The 23,398-nt window shown below is 41.5% G+C and overlaps 1 protein-coding gene and 1 long non-coding RNA gene across 2 annotated transcripts; one reads left to right on the forward strand and one right to left on the reverse strand.

Annotated features, from left to right (window-relative positions):
• Positions 1-656: 656 nt before the first annotated feature.
• Positions 657-22,966, reverse strand: LOC128089527 (uncharacterized). The gene is made up of 3 exons (XR_008210540.1): positions 22,642-22,966; positions 12,819-12,915; positions 657-1,631 (listed from the first exon to the last, which is right to left on the reverse strand). It is a non-coding gene; the product is annotated as an uncharacterized LOC128089527 (long non-coding RNA).
• Positions 14,313-15,469, forward strand: LOC128089510 (actin, acrosomal process isoform-like). The gene has a single exon (XM_052701035.1). The coding sequence runs from the start codon at positions 14,474-14,476 to the stop codon at positions 15,437-15,439; it is 966 nt and encodes a 321-aa protein (XP_052556995.1). The 5' UTR covers positions 14,313-14,473; the 3' UTR covers positions 15,440-15,469.
• Positions 22,967-23,398: the final 432 nt, after the last annotated feature.

The raw sequence follows: 23,398 nt of genomic DNA on the forward strand, positions 1-23,398 counted from the left end.
TGCAAGAACCAGGGCTGATAATTGGGTTTCTAGCACACTTTCTATAACTTCCTTGAATTTTCTTTGTAGGCATTTATATGGTCCTGGAAAGCTGTAATTATTTAACTTCCTTCTTTGTTTCCTCTCTCACCCTCTGCTCCCGGTCTGTTTAAGGTGCATGTTATGTTCGTGCTATCTTTGTACATTGCCTGGCTTTAAGCAATTTCCTATTAGATTGGCTTCTCTACTTGCTATTGTGATATAAATAATAAATAATGCTGCAATTTAATTTTTTTTATTGTTATTTCAGGAGCTCTCGAGTTTAACTTTGTTTTCCTATTTATAAAAATATGAGTTTTACTGGTTTTACCAGGGACATTAAAGGTCATTCCTTTAGGCACTGTGGAAAGCAGGCTTTGCTGAGAGATGCTGCTGTGAAATTTGGCAGAAAGGTCAGGGGATGAGAGCGAACCCCCTGGAATCCTCTTCAACATCTACTTTTTCTCACCATTAGTATTAATATTCCCAAGTGTCTTACTGATGGAATGGAGACTTTTACAGATTTACACCATTGGTGGTGCTGACTAGGCTCAAGTGTTTTTCTTCTCATTCTGGAAAAAATTCCCTTCCTCCCTTCCTCCCTTCCCTTCCTTCCTTCCTTTCTTCCTTCTCATACCTTTTCTTTTTTTTTTTTTTTTTTTTTTTTTTCCTGGCCAAAGCAGCATGCAAAGAAATTACTAGTACTTTCACAATAATTCTGTTTCTAGCTTTAAAATATATATTTTGATGCTGTATCTGGTGTCAGGTACATTTTGTACCTCTAAAGGGACTTCTGTTCTCTATGTGAAATGTGGAGCATCAGTGTGCACAAAGCCATGGGATCTGATTTCATACACCCATATGTGCTGAGGGAGCTGGCAGAGGTGATTGCAGAACCGCTCTCTATCATCTTTGACAGGTGTTGGAGTACAGGAGAGGTGCCTGAAGACTGGAGGATAGCCAGTGTCACTACAGTCTTCAGAAAGGGCCAGAAGGAGAATCCGGGGAATTACAGGCCAGTCATTCTCACCTCTTTCCCTGGAAAGGTGATGTAACAGCTTGTTCTGGATGGCATCTCCAAGCAATCGGAAGAGAAGAAGGTCATCAGGAATGGTCAGCATGGACTCACGAAGGGAAAATCGTGCTTAATCAACCTTGTAGTCTTCTATGATGTCATCACCAGCTGGGTAGATAGGGGGAGAGCAATAGATGTGGTCTACCTTGACTTCAGCAAGGCTTTTGATAATGTCCCCCGTGACATCCTCATAACAAAGCTAAGAAAGTGTGGGAAAGATGTATGGATAGCAAGGTGGGTTGAGAACTGGCTGATGAGCTCAGAGGGTGGCAATCAGCAGTGCAGAGTCCGGTTGGAGACCTGTAACTAGTGGTGTTCCTCAGGGGTCAGTGCTGGGTCCAGACTTGTTCAGTATCTTCATTGATGACCTTGATGAGGGTGTAGCATCCACTGTGAGCAATTACGCTGACACAAAGCTGGGAGAAGTGGTTGACATGCCAGAGGTTGTGCTGCTATTCAGCAAGATCTGGACAGACTGGAGAGCTGGGCAGTAAGAAACCAGATGAGGTTTGAGAAGAGCAACTGTAGAGTCCTGCACCTGTGGAGGAATAACCACAAGTATCAGTACAAGTTGGGAACATGACCTGCTGGAGAAAAGCTCTGTGGGAAAGGACCTGGGGTTCCTGGTGAACCACAGGTTGGCCATGAGCCAGCAGTGTGCCTTGGTGGCCAAGAAGGCCGATAGGATTCTGGGTTCCAGGTCAAAGGAAGGGATCCTTCCCATCTACTGTGGGAAATATGCCCCCGTCTTCAGTAAGACCAGGTTTTTACCATGTGTTTGTGTGTTTATAGCTTTGTAACACAGTATTTTGAGTGTCTGGGTCTTTATTTATTTATTTATTTTCCCCCCACTTAGTATCAGGAAGGTTCATGCTCAGTTACACTAATAAATTGCAATATACCTTTTCCCTTGCTGCTGGTTTTGTTATTTGCTGCAGCTAGACATTTAAAAACAGAATCCTACTTGGCAGGTGGATGGGTGGTACTAAAAGCCTGCTTGCTCAGCTTGGCTGAGCAGTTAGCCATTCCATTAAGACATACCTCCTTTCCTCCTTTACACAGTAGGCAGCAAGTTACATCAACTCACAGATTGCTGGTAGTTTTGACCTTTTTCCAACCTGCTACATTACTTTGGAATAACTTTCAGTCTCAAGCCACCAGAGACTGACATTTATTTAGAGCAGGACATGCATGTTGACGAAAAAGGAAAAGCAACTGCTTTTCCTATATTTTTTCCTATATGCACAGTAATGTTGTGTCCTGAAGCACCATCTTTCTGCTTGCTACTGAAATCTGTAACAGTGCTATCATTAAGTACAGGCATTTATTCTGTGTCCATAGCACTGGTCAAAAGAGTTGGGGTTTCACAATAGAACTAGATGATGTAGGGGAAAAATATGCTGAGCTTTCCTGAAAATAAGAATCCTTAGGACTGCTTATAGAGCTCGGAGAATTTTAGAAAGCTCGAAGCCAGAGGCAGGATATATGTGACAATCCATCAAAAAACTTAACTCAAACACCATCCCCACAGCAGAAAAATGTATGTGTGAGGTTATGCAGCTTTTTATTTTTGTGCCATCAGCCTCACTGGTTCCTGCTTGGGTGAAGCACAGTTGCGGCTTGCCTGTCCAGCTGCACTGCCACAGTTTGCCATGGCAGGGCATGGCTTTTTGTGTGGGGCAGACCTGAACATGTCTTTTTTTCCTGAACTGAGCAAGACCACTGGTGCAGCAAATGACGCTGAAGACAGAGTACAAGTGAATGGTGAGAGAACATCTCTGCAGAAGTGAAAAGTTCTTCACAGGTGCTGAGGGAATGAAAACAAAATGTTTATGGACATAGTTAATAACTGAAAGTTATAGCTACACGCAATCATCAATGCTGTATGAGTAATTAAAACAAGATATCAGATTACATGGATGTTGCCCATAATATTTGGCAGGAAAATGTCTTCCTGAGATGCAAGTGGATGACAATATCCATTCTGAATTCTGGTCTCCGGTGTGCAATGGGAAGTGAAATCTCAATCTTTTGTGGTGACAGAACTACAAAAGGACAAAAGCATACTTGTAAGTTGAAATGTGACTAAGATATACTAACAGTAAAATATTAGTATGAAATTCCAGGCTTGCCAGAGCTAATAAATTCTAGTTTCTTATGTTCTTTTCTCTGTATGGTCTGATAAAAAAGTCAGATGAACAAAGTCTTTCTGGCAGGTGAGATGTTCACCAACTCTCTGCTGTGTGGTTTCTCTGCAATCTAATAAAGGACAACAAAAACTTACAGGAACTTACAAATCTGAGACTTTATCTTTTTATGACAAAAACTAAGATTTACACAGCATTCACAGCTTAAAGCAAGGTAAGAAAAACTTATTTATTTGAATAGGAAATTAAAAAAGAGAGAGAGAAAAACTTGATCTGAAAAGAAAGCTAATAGAATAATGAAAACTGCCTTAAAGGAATATCAGATTTTCACATTTATGTGTTTGAGAGAATTAGCTGTGAAAATGGGGCTATCCAATCACCCAATTCACATAATAGAAATCACAGCTACTGCAGGCAGTCAGAATACAATTTTTCCAGTTTAATACCTTAAGAAATATATGGTAGCAAAAAGTTCTGCAAGATGATTGTTCAAATATTGTCTGAAAGTATATTTCGTCTGGCTCTTGAGTGACTGCCTTTTCTCCTCTATGGCACAAAATTGACAAAGGAATATTTAATCAACCATTCTCTTTCCCTTCCTAAGTCTACATTTGACCTTAATTTATTTTCTTTCCTCACAAAACCAGGGGAAACATGGGAAATTTCCCTTGGATGTCATTTGTACCAGCATTGCTTTCTAACTTATCAGAGCACTGGGATATCTGACCTAAAGTATGATCCTGTAATATCCAAAGAGAAAAGTAAGCATTCTGGAATAAGGGGCTCTAAATCATTGGGACTTATGCTGGGGGGAAAAAAAAAAAAAAAAAAAGGATTCACTCTTATGACTTAATTAGTAAGCTGTAACCTGAAAGGTATAAAGCATGGGTGGGTGCCCACTGGGTGTATTTTGCACCTGTGCCTTCAGCACCTGCTTGGCAGCGGGAGCAGTGCAGGAAGCTGGGGCTGTGTAGGAAGCCTAAGAATGCCTATGTTTCATTTCACCCATAACGGCCTCCTTCTGCTGAGGTCAGGCCACAGAGTGTCTGCCTCTTTACTAGAACAGCCAACACTGGTGCTGAAATGTATTGGAAGTATGCTAATTGGCATAATCATGTCCTGGAATAGAGTTTGGTGTCCTCTGAGCAATTGCAAAGAAAAAATTAAGCACCACGTGATAACGTTGGTGGGCAAACTTAAAAAAAATTGAGGCTTTAAATGCATATTAAATGTTATTCAGGTTCCAAACTGGGAGATCTTGGAGCTTCTTCAGATATTAAACTCCCATTGAAATTTACAGCAACTCCAGCAATCTCTCAAAAAGCAGTAGGTTTTTTATTCACCTGAGTAGATTTCAACTATTTGTTCTAGAACGGTTATTTCTATAAAAAAAATACACCAGCATAGATTCTGCTCGTAAGCAAATCACATACACTACCTGAACAAGTTCAGCAGTTTGTCAGGCTATCCCCTGGTAGTTCGTATAACTTACTTTTTCAGCATTCCAAAGAGTCAAGCAAAATGTTGATGAATTGCTTTCCACTTTAAAGATCCCTGACAGAGAGACTGATTACAGTGTGCATAAATCAGTAAAAAAAAAAAAAAAAATTACAGTGAAAATGTGTAGAATAGCAGCAGGGAGCTACCAAATATAATGTACTGCCTATTTATACATCTAGGAAGACATTCCAAGGATTTGTGTGCTGAACTATCTCATAGAAATTCTCTTTTCCTCGAACAATCCACAGCTGAGCAGTAAATGGCAATGATTCATAAATAGAGATAAATAGAGCTGTGCCCTCGAGAATATAAGGACATGTAATTTCGGAAACTCAGTATGTACTTTAGTGTTTTATGTCCACCATGTGATTGCTTCCTTTTTGGTTTCTGTATTTTTAGTCCTATTGGTCCAAATGTGTGTTTGGGAACAGATGGAGCACCACTTCATCTTGTTGGAACCACAAGCAGCCTACTGGTGGGATAAAGCCATATCGACTTGAGGTGGCTCAGCTGTTGGTGCACAGCCTTGTTCTACCCACTGAGCTAGGAATTCAAAGCAGGGAGCAACGTCAGCATATCACACTGCCTGCTGCTACTGGCTTTATTTTGATTGCTTTATTGGAAAGAAGAAGGTCTGCAGAACATTTAAAGCAAACAGATTGCCTCAGTATGCAGAGGACTAAAAACAACATGCTGCTCCCCGAATGCTTAGTATTTTGTCACCATCAAGTTATACATAGCCAGTTCTATTCTGAGGCTTGTCCCTAAGGCATCTGAAGCAATGGGAGCTTAAGCCAAAATCTTCCTGGAAAACTTTTAGCACAATTTACTCATACAATGTGGGAACACAATTTAAAAACACTGACATCCAAAAGCTTAATGCGTTAAGCTTTTCTTTGAAGGTATTTCTTACCAATGCTTTGCCAGTGCTAGGACAGCTTCACTAATGTTTAGGACAAGTAGGAGTGAGAGCAAAGACATGCTGCTGGCAACCAGTGTTCCACATAGCGGTGTTGTACCAGAAGATTTCCACCACGTTCAGGAATGGTTGGGACTCTCTGACAAAAATCTTGGGTAGTTGCTACTGGAAGTTTATGGATTGGCACTGTAAGATACTTCATTCGTGAGATATTTATGGTGACAATCTGGACTTTGTATGTGGGATATACTTGCAGGAGTTTAAAAAAAATGTGCTAACTCTTTTGGGCCGTTTTTCCTTTTTTTTTTTTCCTTACCTCATTTTGGATTTGAAATATACTGAGGGATTTCATGGAAGTGAAATCCTTTTACTTTCTCCCATGCCACTTCCTTAAGAATGAAGGATATATTTATAATGACCTAATCTGACAAGAAATAAGTAAATAAATAATCACTGTATCCCAGTGAAATCCATTAAGAATTTCCCACTAACCTCTATGGAAGCTGGATTAAATCCCAAGAATTGCATTAGTTTTGGAGCAAATATAAAAGGAGAATGGATGTCTTCCTTCGGCAAGAAGAGAATGAGGAACTTTCTGAGGGTATCAAATTAGAGACATGGGGCTCATGTTCCTTTTATTATGCCTAGACAATATAGTGTGGCAACAGAACAATTAAACAGTTTCTGGGTTTCCTTAAAAATTTCCTCATACTGCCTTCTACAGATAAGACTTGAACACACACACACGCACAAAAAAACACCTCTCTACCAGCAGTTATAATATTCCTCCCTCCCCAAACTGTTCATCTTGCATTATTAATGAATTCATTTTTACTCTTACAGTATCTCAGTCTAAGAATACACACAGGCAGTTCCATGTTTGGATGAGCCTAGGGAACACACAGTGCCTGTCATTTGTGCTGTGCCTTGCCTGTGAGACAGCACTAACCAGGATTAGCAGTTTGCTGGGCGTGAACAGTGTGGTACGCCATGTCTTCTGCTGGGGGACAATTTAGAACAGATATTAGGGGGGAACTTCAGGGGAAAATCTTTCCTCAGATGGTGGTGAGGCAACTGGCACAGGCTGCCAGAGAATCGTTGGAGGCTTCATCTCTAGAGATGCTCAAGGCCAAGTTGGATGGGACCTGGGCAGCCAGATCAGGTGGGTGGTAGCCCTGCCTACAGCATGGGGTTGGAACTAGGTGATGTTCAAGATCCCCTCCAATCTATATCTATGTTTGGTTCTATGATTATGTCATTCTAAGATTCTACAATATGCCACAAAATGCATTCAGATCACAGTGGAGACACAGCATCTTTGCTTCTACTAATGTTGGAAAATCTCACAACTGTCAAATTTCTTTTCAAATTTTGAATCTATTCATGTGTATGTTCAGAACAAGACACTAGATCCTTTGGCCTGTTTGGACATTTGGAATTCACTCATATATGACCACTACCTATGCAATTTTCTGGAGCACAAAAAACTGAGACTACTGAAACAAAAAATGAGTTTGTATTTATTCTTCTTCCAGGGTGGTCAACAGCAATGAAAAACCAAGAGCAAGCAGAAAATGTAATGAAATCTTGTGATATTACACATGGCTACTGTTGATTTTTTCTGTTTACTGTTTGCCTTGGTCAGCATCCAAAATACCCATTATGTCATATTTAAATAAAACAATAAAGTTCTTATATATGGAGAAAGAGAACCTGCTTGAAGAGCTCACAGTCGAAATGAAGAGCAAGAAGGAGCAAGCTGAACTTAAAAATAATCAAAGTGAGGTGTAGGTGGTTCCATGACTGGTTAGGTGGCTGCTGTACCGTTCTGACAAACCCCTGCCTCCCACTGAAAGGCAAATCTTCTGCTGCTTTGTTGTTGTAGTTGATCAAAATGGTCTGTTTCAACCCAATCTGACACTGGAAAATGCCTTTGCTACTGCTCAGTCTATGCATAACTACAATAAAAAATATAAAAAAAAAAAATGTTTGCAGCATGTTTGCTGATAGATTTTTTTTTCTTCATCTTTTTTTGCTTTCACTCATTCTGCCTCTGTATCACTTAGTTCATGTTTACATTACTCTTTCAAAACCTCCAATGCACTGCGGTCATTAGTCCTCCAACACTGAGCATTTTGTTCTACTGCTCTGCTGCAGCTGCACTATGCTGCTTGTTCAAGTAGAAACTGTTCTTCTAAACTATTTCAGATCTCTGATACGCAGTTAACACGTCTTGCACCAGACTTCAGCAACTCACCTACAAAACTTGGCTGGAAGGTATAAGGCTTTCTGTCTCTTTCAAACAGCCCTGGATTCCCTAATACAGATTTATGCATGTAGCTTTATCATCAAATTTTGCAAGTAACTTCTAGCTTTGGCCCAGAATTCAGGACTGCTTTCTTGCCAACCTATACTGAGAATGCTTATTATCCCACCCTGCATGTAGGATATTTATTTAATGTCTCAGACTTGTTTTGAAAAGAAAAATACTCAATTCTCAGCTGCCAATAAGAAAAAAAAACATTTGTATATTCTTCTTTGAATGTCAGATAAACTCACTGTGACATAAAGACATCAAAATGTAGAAGTGCCCTAAAAGTTATTAGGACATCTGAATTCATTCATATACAACAGCAGATGTAATTTGAACAGCCTTCTGTATCTGTTCAAAAATAGATTGCTGGACCCTGATCATTCAAGTTCTGGTTGATTATTGTATTATCTACTGAGTTGACAAAGATTTACATCAAATCTTTGTGCATGCATGCATGCGTAACAGAGAACCAGTTTCATGAGGCTTGGAGAATCACAATCTCCTATTACATCATCACTCAGTCCCTGTAGCATAATAGGAGTATTCTTCTTTATTCCCTTTTGCACTAGTGGTTCTGCTGTAATTTGTTTTCTTTTCTTTTGTCATTGTCAATGTCGCTATCAGGAAAGAGACACCTGAAGCCTCTTTAGAGTTGACTGTCTTGATACGGCCCCAAGACAATAGTACTGCAAGGCTGTTGATGCTGCAGGATGACTTTCTCTCATTTCATGCTTCTACTTCTCAAGAGAAAATAAATACTGAAGAAAATGTGTGTGTAGCTTCAGAATTTCTCCTCAAGCGAGTAGCAAAGTGCAGCAGAAAACTTTGCTGCTGTTCCTTCCTCCACATCTTTTCCAGTTGTCTCTTATTTTGCTGTCAGGCCAGCAACCACCAACAGTTACAAACCTACTGCAACACTGCAGCAGTGAGCAGAGGAAAGCTACCGACACAGCTAAGTGACAGCACAAAGGAAGGGGACCCTTCTTCAGTGCGCTATTCCAGCAAGTGAGAATCTCCTTGTCACATGCTTCTGTCTGGACTAAACAGAACAATATTCTTTGATGATGTGAAGAATGTTTTAGTACCATGAAGGGATTAAGAGCCAGATGCACTCATTAGCTGAGGGGCATACAGTGCCTGTCGGACAACTTGCACTCCTTTGTCAGTGATTCAGGCCTAAAATACCCTCAGGAAGATGGCATAGGAAGTTGCTGATGCCTACAGCTTGGGCAGTTTTGTAAAATTTATCTTTCTTTTTTTTCCCCCCTGAAAATGTGACATTAAGTAGGGCCTTAATGTGATATTTTATTATGATAATGTCTTAGACACATCCATATCAAACTCCTCCACATGGTTGTTGTCTCACTTCCTTAATTTGACACATTTGGAAGTGCAGAGCTACTCCCAGCTGCTAGCCTCTGCCAGGTGCTTTCCCACGTGCTGCCCACCTCCACCTCCTACTGCTTGCAAAGTGCATGCAGGTGGTCCCTGGGCTAGCCCCTGCCCACAGGACTTGATAGTTCAGGCCTGCAGCTTCACCCAGTCTGTGGCCTGTGGAATTCTCTAGAAATGGCAGTCTACTCACTAGTGAAGCAGACTGTTTCTTTATATCCCACTGTATGGAAGCATCTTGATTACCTTCAGTGAGGCTGTTCACAAAGTTCATGACATAGACTGCTGGCCAGCCGTGCACTCATAAGAAAACATTAAATACTGATACTTCTCCAAGTTGATCAACATCTCAGTCTGATAGAAGAATTCGGATGTAGGACTTAGGTTTTTACTGTGGTTGCAAATTTCAGTGTGAGAAAAAAAGTAAATGGGGTAAGCAGCAGCATCCATTTTATCCAGAGCAAAACTGGTGAACACAAGAGGAATCTCAGGACAGCATGTAAGTTTTAACTCTTAAACTGTTCAGTACTCAGGAACTTTTATTATGCAAAGAAATACTTCTCCTGCCTTGAGCAATCTGACATAGTTTGTTGAATGTCTAAGTTTAACAAAGCTATTTTTATTTTCAAGAAATTATATAATTTAAAACATGAATGCATGGAAGACAGTCCTGAACAGACAAAACCCAAATCTGGAAATGCAGCAGAAGATTGCTTGTGTCAGTTGCCAATCTAACAAGATCTGTTTGCAGAAGTCAGATAATATTCACGCTCCCAGCTTACTCAGTATTCTGTTTCTCTCAGCAATAAATGCCTTCTATTTTCTTGAAGAAATCAGCCTTATTTATATAATTGACTTGCTCACGTTCTGTACTGTTTCTCTTTTCATATAATTGAAATTAAATACCTGTTATACAAAAAAGCAAATGTGAATACTGAGACATCTTCAGAACAAAGTATTGCTTAGCTCAAAGTCCTGAGACCTAGGCTTCACTGAAGTAGCTTCTGAGCCCTGCCACCAACTTCTCAGACGTCATTTCTGCATCTGTTCCTCCAGCTGCAAAATGAAAATGGCGATGCTTCCCAAGCTCACTGACGGACATTTTGCAAAGTGTCTTTGCAGCAAGGGAGGGAAAATTGTTCTTGCAAGTGCCAGGTATTACTCACCAGGGTTCTGTGACCGCAGTGTGGCAGGAGGGGTAGATGCAACCCTGCTCTGAAGGGGGTCAGCGCAGCTTGGTGCCCGTGCTGCTCAGCCTAATGGTGTGAGAGGAGGCTCATTTTTGACACATCTTGAAAGTGAATGTTTTTATTTAGGGTATATGTATTTTGCCTACCTATTTGAAGATTGTTTTGAGACATGAAACGTACGAAGGTTTTGAGGAGTGCTGATGATTAGAAGAGGGCACTGATGCTAAGAAGAGATTCTTGTCCCTCTCAGTCTCACTTGACTCACTTGTTACTTTTCTTTCGCTTTCCTTCCTGAACTTCCTTCACAAGAGTCATCCTCTACTGATCTTCCTGCTCCTATTTTTCTGCTAAAGCACTAGCAGTCTTTTCTACACAAAGCTTTCTACACAAAGCTTTCTACACAAAGATTTCTACACAAGTAAAGAATGAGTTTCAGTGCTGTTTTATACCACGATGCTGTAACAGTAGTTGATAACATTTGGTTAAATAAATAGGTACTTTTTAATGTGGCTAATTTTTAAAATAAAAAAGAATGTTGATCTGCATTAAGAGTTTTATAAAAAGGGGCTAGGAAAGTGTCAAGGCATTCTCCAACAAGAATGTCAACTGTTTACAGGCTGGTTTGGCCTGGTTCCATGACTAGCAGAGTGGAGGGACCCACAGATCCACACCCAGGAAAGAGAAGAAAGGGGGGAAAAAAAAGGGAAAAGTGTACAGAGATGGGCCTAAAGACAGATCAGCGGCAATGATCTGAGGAGAAACAAACCAACTTACTAAACAACATATTCAAATTCAAGATAACACACTATAATACAGTATAATACAGTATAATCAGAGTTGAAGCTAATAAATCAAACATTATGAGAGACTGTCTGAAAACCAAAGACCTTACTCTAATGCTGTGACGGACGAGATGGCACCCGCAACAGAGACAGGACAGATGACCAAAAGAGCCATCAGGTGTCCTACGAAGGCGTTTCATCTTTTCCCCCTGAGCAGAAATGATAACAGAACAGCAAGCAGTCCTCTGGGGCATGCAGTAGTTCTTCTCTTCTGGGACAGGTATCCCGATTTGGAGCATTAACTCTTCAATTCCCAGTGCACTACATGATGTTATGATGTGGAATACTGATAACCAAACATCATAAAACCATGACAGAAAGCCAGATAGTTTTTTAGAAGCCCAATAAAAAACTGAAAACCACCACATAAAAGGAGCAGACAAATCCTGAAACTTGTTTTTTCCTGTTTCTTGCTAACGCAGCTCCATACCAACTAATGATGTCCTTTATGGACACACAACTCATCTGAGACACTGAAGGGAATGTCAAGGGTACAAACCTAGTTCCACTACTAAAATAGACACCAAAAACACAGGGACACAACATTCAGTGGTGCAACTCCTTTGTCCTTCTGTAAAGAGGCCTGCTGGGAATTTAAGGCATGTCCACCACACAATGTAGGGCTTACTGAGGTGCTTGATGGTGGGGAAAGGAGGTAAGTAAGGAAGAGAAAAAAAATCATGTATAATTCATCAGAATTATGTATTTCATTTCTTAATAATCTATTTAAGTTTTATTTTGTCAGTGTTTATTTTCAACAACTTCTATTTATGGAGGCTTCTGTTAATACCTTCAGTTGGCTTATTTCAGCCCTCTGCCCATGTAATTCATTTGCATCAAGTATGCCTTCCTGCTAACAGTGATTTATGATTTGACTTCTGACAGTTATTCCAACTACAGCTTTTATGAGACCATGAATTCCTTTCTTTCTAAAGGTGTTTCAGGCATGGAGGGAGACTAAGCATGAAAAAATTACATTTTATACAAGCTCAGCTATAGTGAACAGAGATAAACTGCTTAATGCTGGAATCTAAAGAAAACAGTTATTTTTGTTCAACACTATTCACTTCACCAGAAGTCAAGCAAAATCTTTTTATGTCACACCTGTCTACTGTAGCTCTTTGCGAGGCTAAGCAGGCAGAGGTCTTGATAGCTATCAGCTCCACAAAAGTAGGTGCTATCATAATTTTAACAGGTGTAGACTGTGAGGAGTGGTAGGAGAGGTTCAGTCTTATGTTCTTTATTTTCTGCTACTTGTTTTCCCGTAACAGTGAAGATTTAACTCTGAATACAGCTGTACCGATTCAGCTACAACTTTCATAAAGTCTAATAGTACTGTAGGAGGACTTGAAATCAGTCTGAAAATGTTCACAGTTCTACCTGAGAGAAATGGAGAAAAAAGAAATCATTGAGTCCAACACCTCTGCTAAAGCAGGTTCCCTGTGGCAGTCAGACAAGCAGGCATTCAGGTGGGTCTTGATTATCTCCTGAAGAGGCTCCACAACATCTCTAGGCAGCCTGTTCCAAACAGTAAAGAAGTTACTCCTTGTGTTAGTATGCAACTTCCTCTGTTCCAGTGAGTGCCCATTGCCTCCCATTCTGTTGCTGCTCACCATCAAAGAGTCTGTACCTTCACCTCAACTCCCACCCTTTGAGATATATGCTTAAACAATGATCAGGTAGAGTATAGTACATACTTTAGCATGTATCATAGCTGGAATTCTCATATAAAGTCCTCTCTCACTGCTGCTGCTGCTGGTAGTGAGGGCTACACACCCAGGGACTTTAAGCCTGTATTTCCATGCTGTACCTTTACTGTATAATTCTTCATCGTTTGATGATTGAGATTTGAGATTGAGAGTTTGAGATTGACAGTTAAAGACAGGACAACAAGATGCTGTGGCCTTTCTAGTTTTATTGGACTCGAGCTATGATTTATATTTTGCATACACAGCTACCCAGCACAGAATGTGATCTTACACTGTTGCAGCTCCATTCCATCCCCTTAGGCTCCACCACTGGTCATCAGAAAGAAGAAATTAGCACCTGTCTTCCCACTTCCTCTCATAAGGAAACCACAGGCCATGATGAAGAATCCCTTCAGTCTTCTACTCCCAAGGCTGAACAAACAAAGGGATCTCAGCTGCTCCTCATGTGTGTTCCCTTCCAGATCCTTAATCCTCTCTGCAGTCTTCCTTTCTGCACTCTCTTGATAGTTTTATGTCATTTTTGTATTGTGGTGCCAAAAACGGCAGACAGTACTCAAGAGTAGGCTGCATCAGTGCAGCATAGAGCAGGACAGTTCCTTCCTTGTCTGGCTCACAGTGCTGGACCTGATGCACTCTAGGGTACAGTTTGCCTTGCTTGCTGCCTAGGCACACTGTTGACTCACGTTCAGTTTGCTATTGATGAAGACCCCTAAATCTCCTTCAGTAGGGCTGCTCCACAGCAGTCACCTCATTTCCCAGTCTGTATGTACAGCCAGGGTTGTCCCTCCCAAGGTGCAAAATCCAGCACTTTTTGTTGTTAAACTTCATGCAGTTGGAGACTGTCCAGCTTTCTTATGTGTCTGGATCTCTCTGTAAGGCCTCTCCACCCTTGACAGAGTCAACAATTCCTCCCAGATTAGTATCATCAGCACACTTGCTCAAAACACCTTCTAGTCCTACATCCAGTTCAAGAAAGCACCAAAGAGAATGGAACTCTGGGGTTCCCTGTTAGTGACTAGCTGCCAACCTGATGTTATCCTATTTACTATAATCCTTTTGTCAATTAGTTGGGTGACCTTGTCATAAAAGGAAGTTAAGTTACTTAAAGAGGACTTTCCCCCTCACGAACCCATGCTGACTACGACCAATGACCACATTTTCCTTCAGGTGTTTTTCAGTAGCTCCCATCATCATTTTCTCCATAATTTTACCAGGCACTGATTGAAAGACCTGTAATTATCATTGTCTTCCTTCTTGCCCTTCTCTATTCTCTGCCATCAGTGATGTCACCTCCCTCCAGCTGTGATGCAGGCAGGCACTCTGGCAACTCACAGTCCACCCTGCAGTGAGCCAGCCCCAGACGTGTGATGATGTCTGGTTTAGCAGCAAGGTACAAGGATCTTTGTGCTGTTGTCATTGACACAGGGATGGGCCACACCAAGAGCGGGCTGGCCGGGGATGAGAGGCCACGATCAGTGGTGCCCAGCCAGGTCAAGGATGGCTCCATTCTCACTCACGGTGTGGTAACTGACTGGGACGGGTTGGAAGAGCTGTGGCATCGCATATTCTACCACGATTTGGCTGTGTGCCCTGAGGAGCTGGCTGTGCTGGCCACCGATGCCCCGCTGTCCCCTATCGTCAACCGTGAGAAGGTGGCCGAGCTCCTCTTCGAGGGCTTTGGTGTGCCAGCCATGCTTGTGATGCCCCGCTCTGTGCTTGTTGCCTATTCCTATGGCTGTACCACCGGTGTGGTGCTGGGCTCTGGTGCCGGCACATCTTATGCAGTGGCAGTACAGGATGGCTACGTGCTGCCCCATGCCTCCTTCCGACTGGACTTGGCCGGGAATGATCTCACATTCTACCTGGGCCAGATGCTGGCAGCCCGCGGACTGCAACTGCCAGCAGAGACACTCCAGCACCTGAAGGAGACACGCTGCTGTTGCCACCCGCCCGGTGCCCACCCTGAGCCCATGGGGCCCCTCCTTCAGGATGAGTACTCCCGCTGTGCTGAGGCCCTCTTCACCCCTGAGGTCCTTGGGGTCCCAGGCCCGGGGCTACTAGAGATGGCGGCCCGCTCCCTGCACCTCAGTGGAGCCCAACCTGGTAACCCCCCACTGCTGCTGGCTGGAGGCACCACACTGCTGTGTGGCTTTGCTCAACGTGTGGCTCAGGGTCTGGGCAGCGAGCACCCTGCTGCTGCCCCCAGCCGCCATATTGCTGCCTGGCTAGGAGGCTCCATTGCTGCTTCACTTGATGCCTTCCAGGGCTCATGGCTTCCTCGGGATATATACATCGAGAGCGGCTCCAGTGCTGTGCACCGGTATTGCTTCTGACTCTGCTAGAGAGCTGCGGGGGGTAGCATGCAACTACATCTGCTTGAAAATTTGTATTTAAAAAAAAAAAAAAAAAATTCAAGCTCTACTTTTTTTTTTTTTTCCCCAAGGGACTTTCTCCCCCCTTTTTTACAGCCCTTATTCCATTCAAATTTGGGATCTACTGCCCCAAAATAAAGATGGAATACACATACCAGCCAGATTCTGTACCCAGGAGGTGTAATCCTGGATGGATGTATAGGATGGGGGACAAATGGCCGGAAGGCAGCCTTGCAGAGAGGCATCTGAGGGTTTTTGTTGGTGCTGTGCTAAGTATGAACCAGCAGTGCTCCCATGCAGCCAAAAGGGCCAGCTGTATTGTGGGGTCATCAGGCTCTGAACTATCAGCTGAGCAAGTTGTCCCACTCTGCTCTGTGTAGCCTCACACTGAGCTCTGGGTACAGGTTTGAGTGCCACAATGTAAGGATGCAAAACTATTAAGGCAGCATCAAGAGGAGGGCTGTATGATGCATAACGAAGGGTATGAAGGGCAAGATGTTTGAGGAGTAACTGAGATCTCTGGATGTGTTCAGCCCAGAGCCCAGGAGCTGAGGGGAGGCCTCTTGGCAGCTGCAGCTCCTCACAAGGAGAAGAGGGGCAGCGCTGAGCTCTGCTCTCTGTGACAGTGACAGAGCTCAGGGGAATGGCATGAATGGCTGTCAGGGGAGGGGCAGCTGGGGGTTAAGGACAGGTTCTGCACTAGAGGGCAGTGGGCACAGAGTGCCCACACTCTGAACCTACCAGAGTTCAGGGAGTGAGTATTTAGACAATGCTCTCGGACATTGGGTTAAATTTTGGGTGGTCCTGCATAAAGCCAGGAGTTGGACTTAATGATTCTCATGGGTCCCTTCCCACTTGGAATATTTTATTTTTCTATTTCTCCACCTTTGATACTTATTTCACCATTCACTGAAATATGGTTAAAAATGGTGGGGAAAAAAAAAAAAAAAGAATGCTAATTCACTTTAAAGCAGAACTGCAAACTCCAAATCAATTTCAGAGGGTTGTGAATGATGCTGAACTGCATGCTGTCACTTCTGATTCGTCATTTCATGTAACTGGTGCATCACAATGTAGGCTTCCACTCTGAGAAAGCCAGATCATGCACCCCTTACAACTTGATTCCAGGTCTTTTGTCCGCAGAGTCACAATGTGTCTTTTTATGCAGTAGCTAAAGCAAAACAGCAGTGAGGAGCACACCTGATACAACTCTGCCTGCCTGAAGCCTTTCTGCATGATTTCTATAAGCATATATGAGACAATCCAAAATGAACCTCAACTCCTACAGTCTTTATTCCCTTTTTAAGAAGGAAGGTATTGCTATAGTCTCAATCCCAGATTAAGATGTCATCCATGTTCAGAGATTATTTACTGAGAAAGCTACGCACAATTAAATGACACTGACCAGGAAAAAAAAAATCAGACAGGTTTTTCCACATTGCAGGCAATTTCCTTGCACATTTCAGATCTATTTAATTCCATCTTTTGATGGAATTGTGAGAAGTAGTAAGTCTATCACACAATGTTTGCAGATTTACATTGTAAGCAGAAAATTCTTGTATGATCCTCCTCATACTATTTAGTATTTTCACAATTCCCTTGTAGGAAACATTCATTTTCTTCATTCTCTATAAGGAATACAAATACAGACAGAAATTTCTAACATCACAGCAGCTATTTCTCCAAGTTCCACTGAACACAGGATAAAGCCAAGACCCTGACAAAACTATACAGAAAAATTGATGCAAAACAGATGATTGACACTCAGTCTTTCCATTCAAAGAAGTTACCTTCTGGTCAATCAAAACCTCAACTATGACTGCATCAAAATATAGTTAAGTGCAAATTAAACAAATTATTTGCCTTTACTATTTCTCTTTCCATTTGCTCAATCTCAGCAGCCCAGGTTTAACATCTTCCGTTCACCTTCAGCCTGCATGGCAGACTAGAATTAAAAAATGAAAATAGCACAATTTATAGTGCAAAATTGCTTTAAGAACCACTTAGTATATCAACATCTTTGTTTCAGTAGTGCAAAAACCGTTCTTAGTATTCTTTCACTCAATTTGCTCATCCTTCAATGAATTTTAATTTTCTCATCTTCGTTTACGTGCTCATTCAATTTGTATTTCGTTTACTGCTTTGACAGCAGCCAGCCCTTCCCCCACCCTGTAATGTGCAGCTCAGCAGGGTTTACAGAGACCATTTGTCTGCTTTTATTTCCACCGCTAAGATCCATGTTCAGAGATTATTTACTGAGAAAGCTACACACCTAATTAAATGACACTGACCAGAAAAAAAAAAATCAGACAGGTTTTTTCACACTGCAGGCAATTTCCTTTCCCAAAAAATTTCTTCTTTGCCCCTTCTCAGTACTATGCTTCTCAGTACATTTGCTTCTCAGTACTATGCTTTAATGTAGGAAATTTCTTCGCCTGATGTGACATAGAGACAGTTCACTGCAAAAAGGAAACATATACCTTCTTAAAATCACTTGCTTTTCCCACAGTCTTAGTTCATCTGAATCAACCTTTGCATAAAAGGGCAGACTTCAAGAAATGGGCTGCAACTACCATAGTAGCAGATGCAGCAGTAGAACTGTTCCCATTTTAATGGCTCAATGTAGAGAACGCCGTCTTCCCTTCCAGCTCCTACAAACATTAGTTTCACAGGCTGTTTATTTAATCTTGATTAATCCCGGCTCAAACTATAGTCTTCTGGGTAGGTTAAATGGAAAGCTGTTATTTGTACTGTGAGAAAAATGAAAGTGGAAAGTGGAAAATACATGCTGTTGTATGACACAAACCAGATTACCAAAATGCCTACTAAACGGAAATATTTGGTTAAAAAAAAAACAAAAAACTTTTATAAATAAGTATGAAGATCTGTCCTTCCTTCCTTTTCCTCCCGCCTGATTTACTTTTCCTGAAGAAAACAGTCACAAGCATAAAAAAAACACCTTGAAAAAACTTTCATAAAAGCTTCTATAGCAGTCTTCCAACAGAATTCAAAAGATCTGGATGCCCACTTCACAGATTTATATTACCCTATAGTAGTAACGTATAGGTACCTTCAAATATCACTGATTTTTTACTACAGTTATCAAAATATCAGAACATTGCTGCTGTAAAACACCAGCCTTAGTACTGAATTCACTTTGCAACTCGTGCTTTGTCCAATTTCCAGCAAAGTTGACAACCTAAGTTTGATTGCCCACTGAACTTCAGGGTTTCAGGATACATTGCTGCAAGCAGGTTGGAAAAAGTTATCTAGGGTAGGGAAGTACAGGGACTCAATTCTTCTGGTAAGTTGGTCAGCCTTAACTTCCTGTTTTTTATTGGCAATATTTTTCTTCCTTTTTTGTAAAGGGAGTGTAAAGAACTGCCAGTACTTGAAGCTCAATTACTTTATTTACAGGTTCAGTACAATACCAATAGCATAGGTGATGCCATGCAGCATTCTGTCTAGCCCAGCACCTTCAACTATCACTGACATCTAAAAAATACCAATGCTAGATTTAGTCACTGAAGATGTCACAGGTTTATTGATCCTATATAAGCTGAAAAAAATGCTCAAGGACTCATCACATCAGGGAAAGTACAAGCCATTTTTCTGGATTATATTCTTCACAATACTTCTAGATCAGCTCTTTGTGGAATCAACTTGTATCATAAAACAGCAGACCCTGTAAAAATAGCAGCTAAACATTTCCTTTACCAAGGTGCACAGGAACAGAAAATGGGCTTAATTTGGTGCTGCTAAATTTACACAGTCACCTTCACTTGAAGGCTGTAAAGACTTGAGCTCAAATCCTACCACGCAATTCACAGAGGAAATGTCACTGTGTTTTTTAACTCAAGTTTTCAGCAAAAAGACTATGTTTGTTCCCTATCCTGAGCTACTGCTTGCAGAAAGAAGTTAAGAAACCTCTCTTTTAAAACTATTAAAAAAGAAGGGAAAAGTGGCTGGAACAATAAAATATCTTAATATTTAAACAGGAAATACAACTTTACTGTATTTTAATGATTCCCTTAAAGCTGTAGTGCACATAAAGACTTCAAGAAGAATGCCAGGGCTTAAGTCTCTAACAGATGTCTCTCCGGTAGATGATGTCAAAAGCTGATACACTAAGAATTTTCTTAAATGCAATCACCGAAATGACAGTTCTTCTACTAAATTCTAACTAAGCATGTGGGTACTTTATGTAGATCTGAAACTAGCCTTTAAACTATGCAAGCCACGTACTACTATGTAGCACCGCTGATATTCTCCTACCAGTTGTCAGCAGGGACAAATAACAAACACCCAATTGGTTATACCATGCTAACCTGGTTGCTATCCCAGCTGAACTCTAAGACATCAGAACAAGCTATTAGCCCTCTTCAACAGAATTCCCAGACTGCAATAAGTGCCCATGGATTTTTTTAAAAAAGATCTCTTTCTATTTGGCTTAAAAAATACTACCATTAAGCTTTATCTTTTGAGGGTGATAAGTGCATATCCCAGCATAAAAGGCACTTACATGTGCTCTGAAGTTTTGCATTTCCAATATCATAGAATGGCCTGGGTTGAAAAGGACCACAATGATCACCTAGATTCAACCCCCTGCTATGTGCAGGGTCGCCAACCACCAGAGCAGGCTGCCCAGAGCCACATCCAGCCTGGCCTTGAATGCCTCCAGGGATGGGGCATCCACAGCCTCCTTGGGCAACCTGTTTCACTATCACACCGCCTTCTGAGTGAAAAACTTCCTCTTAATATCTAACCTAAACCTCCCATCTTAGTATAAAAACATTCTTCCCTGCCCAATCACCATCCATCTTTGTAAACAGCCATTCCCCCTCCTGTTTATATGCTCTCTTCAAGTACTGGAAGAGTCAACAGGTAAGCAAGGAATCAGAGGAAGAGGAAACATTGAGGAAGGCCACAGTGAGGTCTCCCCAGAGCCTTCTCTTTTCCAAGCTAAATAGACCCAGTTTCCTCAACCTCTCCTCTTAGGAGAGGTTCTCCAGCCCTCTGATCATCTCAGTGCTCTCCTCCGGGCTCACTCCAAGAGCTCCTTGTCCTTCCTGTGCTGGGGGCCCCAGGCCTGGACACAGTGTTCCAGGTGAGGCCTCACAAGAGCTGAACAGAGGGGGACAATCACCACCCTCTCCCTGCTGGCCACTCCTCTTTTAATGCAGCCCAGAACACAGTTGGCCCCTGGCTGCAGGCACACACTGCTGGCTCATGTCCAGCTTCTTGTCCACCAGGATCCCCAAGTTCTTCTCTGCAGAACTGTTCTCAAGAAGATTCCCTCAGTCTGTATAAATTCCTGGGATTGCCCTGACCAAGTGCAGCACCTTGCACTTGGCCTTATTGAACCTCATTAGGTTTTCACAGCCCACTTCTCCAGCCTGTCCAGGTCCCTCTGAATGGCTTCCCTTCCCTCCCACATAACAACTGCACTGCTCAGCTTGGTGTCATTCACAGACTTGCAGAGGGTGCACTTGATGCCATCGTCTATGCCGCTAATGAAGATATATCTGACACAGCATGATCGAATCACGTTATCAGGAGCCTATCAAATTACAGTTTTTCCTGTGTACAATTAATCCTCCAAACCAACAACTGAATGCCCCTGTAATGTTTTAAGCCAAATTTCGATTCACATTTAATTCTTAAGAAAAACAAAAATACACAAAAGCACAAAGCCAGTAAAAAGTATCAAAAGCAGAATCATACTTACAGTGAAAGCAAATGGTAATGGAAGCTGGAGGAGAGGACTGGGCACTGGAACATGAATCAACAGGTAAGCAAGGAATCAGGAAGAGGAAACAGCTGCTCACTAAGCAGGTTTATGAGAGTCTTTTCAGGCTGATGGATAAGTTAGCTGAAAGAAAATAACTGCTGTGCCAAATAGTGAATGTAACTTCGGAGTACTTTCAGGCTCAATACTTTATCCCATGTCTGGATATTCACCAGATTCCTATTTGAAAGCAGTGAAACAAGAACAATAGTCCTCTTCTACTTTAATAGCATTTTGTCTAACAATTTGATTTTTCTCATCTTAGCACTTGAAACTCTTCATCTCTGCTGCCCAGGAATGCACAAAGGCAGCAGAAACACGGAATATTAGTGTGCAGAACCATAGGCATACTGTACAGGAGTATGCAGGAGCCATTGAGTTTTATCATCTCTTCTGAAAATATCCTTTATTTTCAGCATTCTATGTGTTATTCCAGTAACTAACTATATTTTTATTGAGTATTCAAGATGTATGCAAAATGAAACACAGCTGGCTGTCAAATTCCAAGTTTGCACTTCTATTCATACATAAGACAAAACGCTAATGAACACAAAGCAGCACAACAACACTAAATATGGTCACATGCAAATAGTTTATCCACTTGCAGTTTCTTCAAAGATTGTGCCAAAACAGTGCCACCTTCTGTTAAGTATCATTTTTTCAGTACATATTATGCACAGTAATGGGTAACATAATTTTACATAATCCCTGAAAGAGTAAAGACCTCCCAAACCTACAATTTTATGAAATGGATTTAAATATCATTAATACACTATTCCTACAGCCAGAAGCCATGACTATACAGGAAATGAATTGACTCCTAATTCCAGATGACCTACAACTTAAAAGGTTGTGCAATTTGTCTTTCTTGCCAGTCCACTATTAAGCAATTTCTGCTAAAAATTTGTCACTTTGCATAAGGCCGTATTATGTATAATTGTTTTCTTTTTACAGATACAACTACCTCCTGTTCTCACCCTGGCCTACCCCTCTCTTAAGCTCTTTAACAAAAAAAGGCAAGGTGCAAATGAACGGAAAACCAGAAGCATAACACACTTCTTTGGGAAGTGAATGACACAAAAGGCTTAGAACCACATCTGCTCCAGACCAAGATATTTGTTTCGTACTAGAGCATACAGACCACAACAAAACAGCAAGAATTGCAAGCATTTCATTCTGCCTCAGATCACTTGCTTCCTAACTTCTAGCTGTGTTGGCAGGAAATATCAGTGAAACAGAAATAGAGTTACTGAATGTAACATGATGGAAAGCGCAACAATGACAGCAGAGCAGAAAGGTACCAGGCTATGGTCATCAAGGATTCACTCAAATGTAACAGTAATGGGCACAGAAAAGAGGGAAAGAAGCTGCTTACCTTCAGAAAGCTTCAGGTATGCAGGGATCTCCAGAGAAATACCCCTGCCTCCACTGCCAACCCTTGAATAAGGTCTATGAAAGAGTGAATCCGGCATTGCATAGATTTGAGCTCGCCTGGGTTGGTCCTGGCGTCCTCCCAGGTGCTCAATCACTGTTTCAAGCCATGACTTAACATTTCTGCTACACAGACAAACTATTTATTGCTGGCTACCCTGCTCATGGCAGCTGGAGGCAACGGTTTTAAAATTTGCCTGTTGTCTCAACCAGTGAGAAGAAGACTGGATTCAAGCACTGTCTTTTTGTTTTATACAGTCACAAATATTTTTAGTGCTTAATAAAAATAAAGTAATTTGGACCTGAAAGTGAATCCTTCTTCCATGGTATTACATGCTTAGATCCTAGCATGACTGCTGGTACTGATTTATCAGAAGATTCTGTGTACTTATCACTGTAGTTAGGCTCCAATTAAAATGGAAGTGAACAAAATGGTATGATAAATTCAGTGAGAAGCCAATGAGTTTCCCTAAAAAAATAAAGGAGGAAATGATAATGACTTAGTAAAACTCACCATAAACTCAGCCTCAGGAAATCAGAACCACTGCAACAAAGAAATAAGTCTCTTTTCTTTGGAAAACACCTCAACAGAGATACAAGATTAAAAAACAAAATCATAAGCCCTGTGATCTAAAACAATATCCTTCAGTTATCTTGTTTCACTGTCATTCATGAACTCAAACCCTGCCAATCCTGCTCCA

The sequence above is a fragment of the Tympanuchus pallidicinctus genome, unplaced genomic scaffold (assembly GCF_026119805.1).
Source record: "Tympanuchus pallidicinctus isolate F22 unplaced genomic scaffold, pur_lepc_1.0 scaffold4, whole genome shotgun sequence".
NCBI lineage: Eukaryota > Metazoa > Chordata > Aves > Galliformes > Phasianidae > Tympanuchus > Tympanuchus pallidicinctus.

Bases quoted from the DNA above. Each gene is read 5' to 3' on its own strand.
- LOC128089510 (XM_052701035.1), top strand. From the start codon at position 14,474: ATGATGTCTGGTTTAGCAGCAAGGTACAAGGATCTTTGTGCTGTTGTC.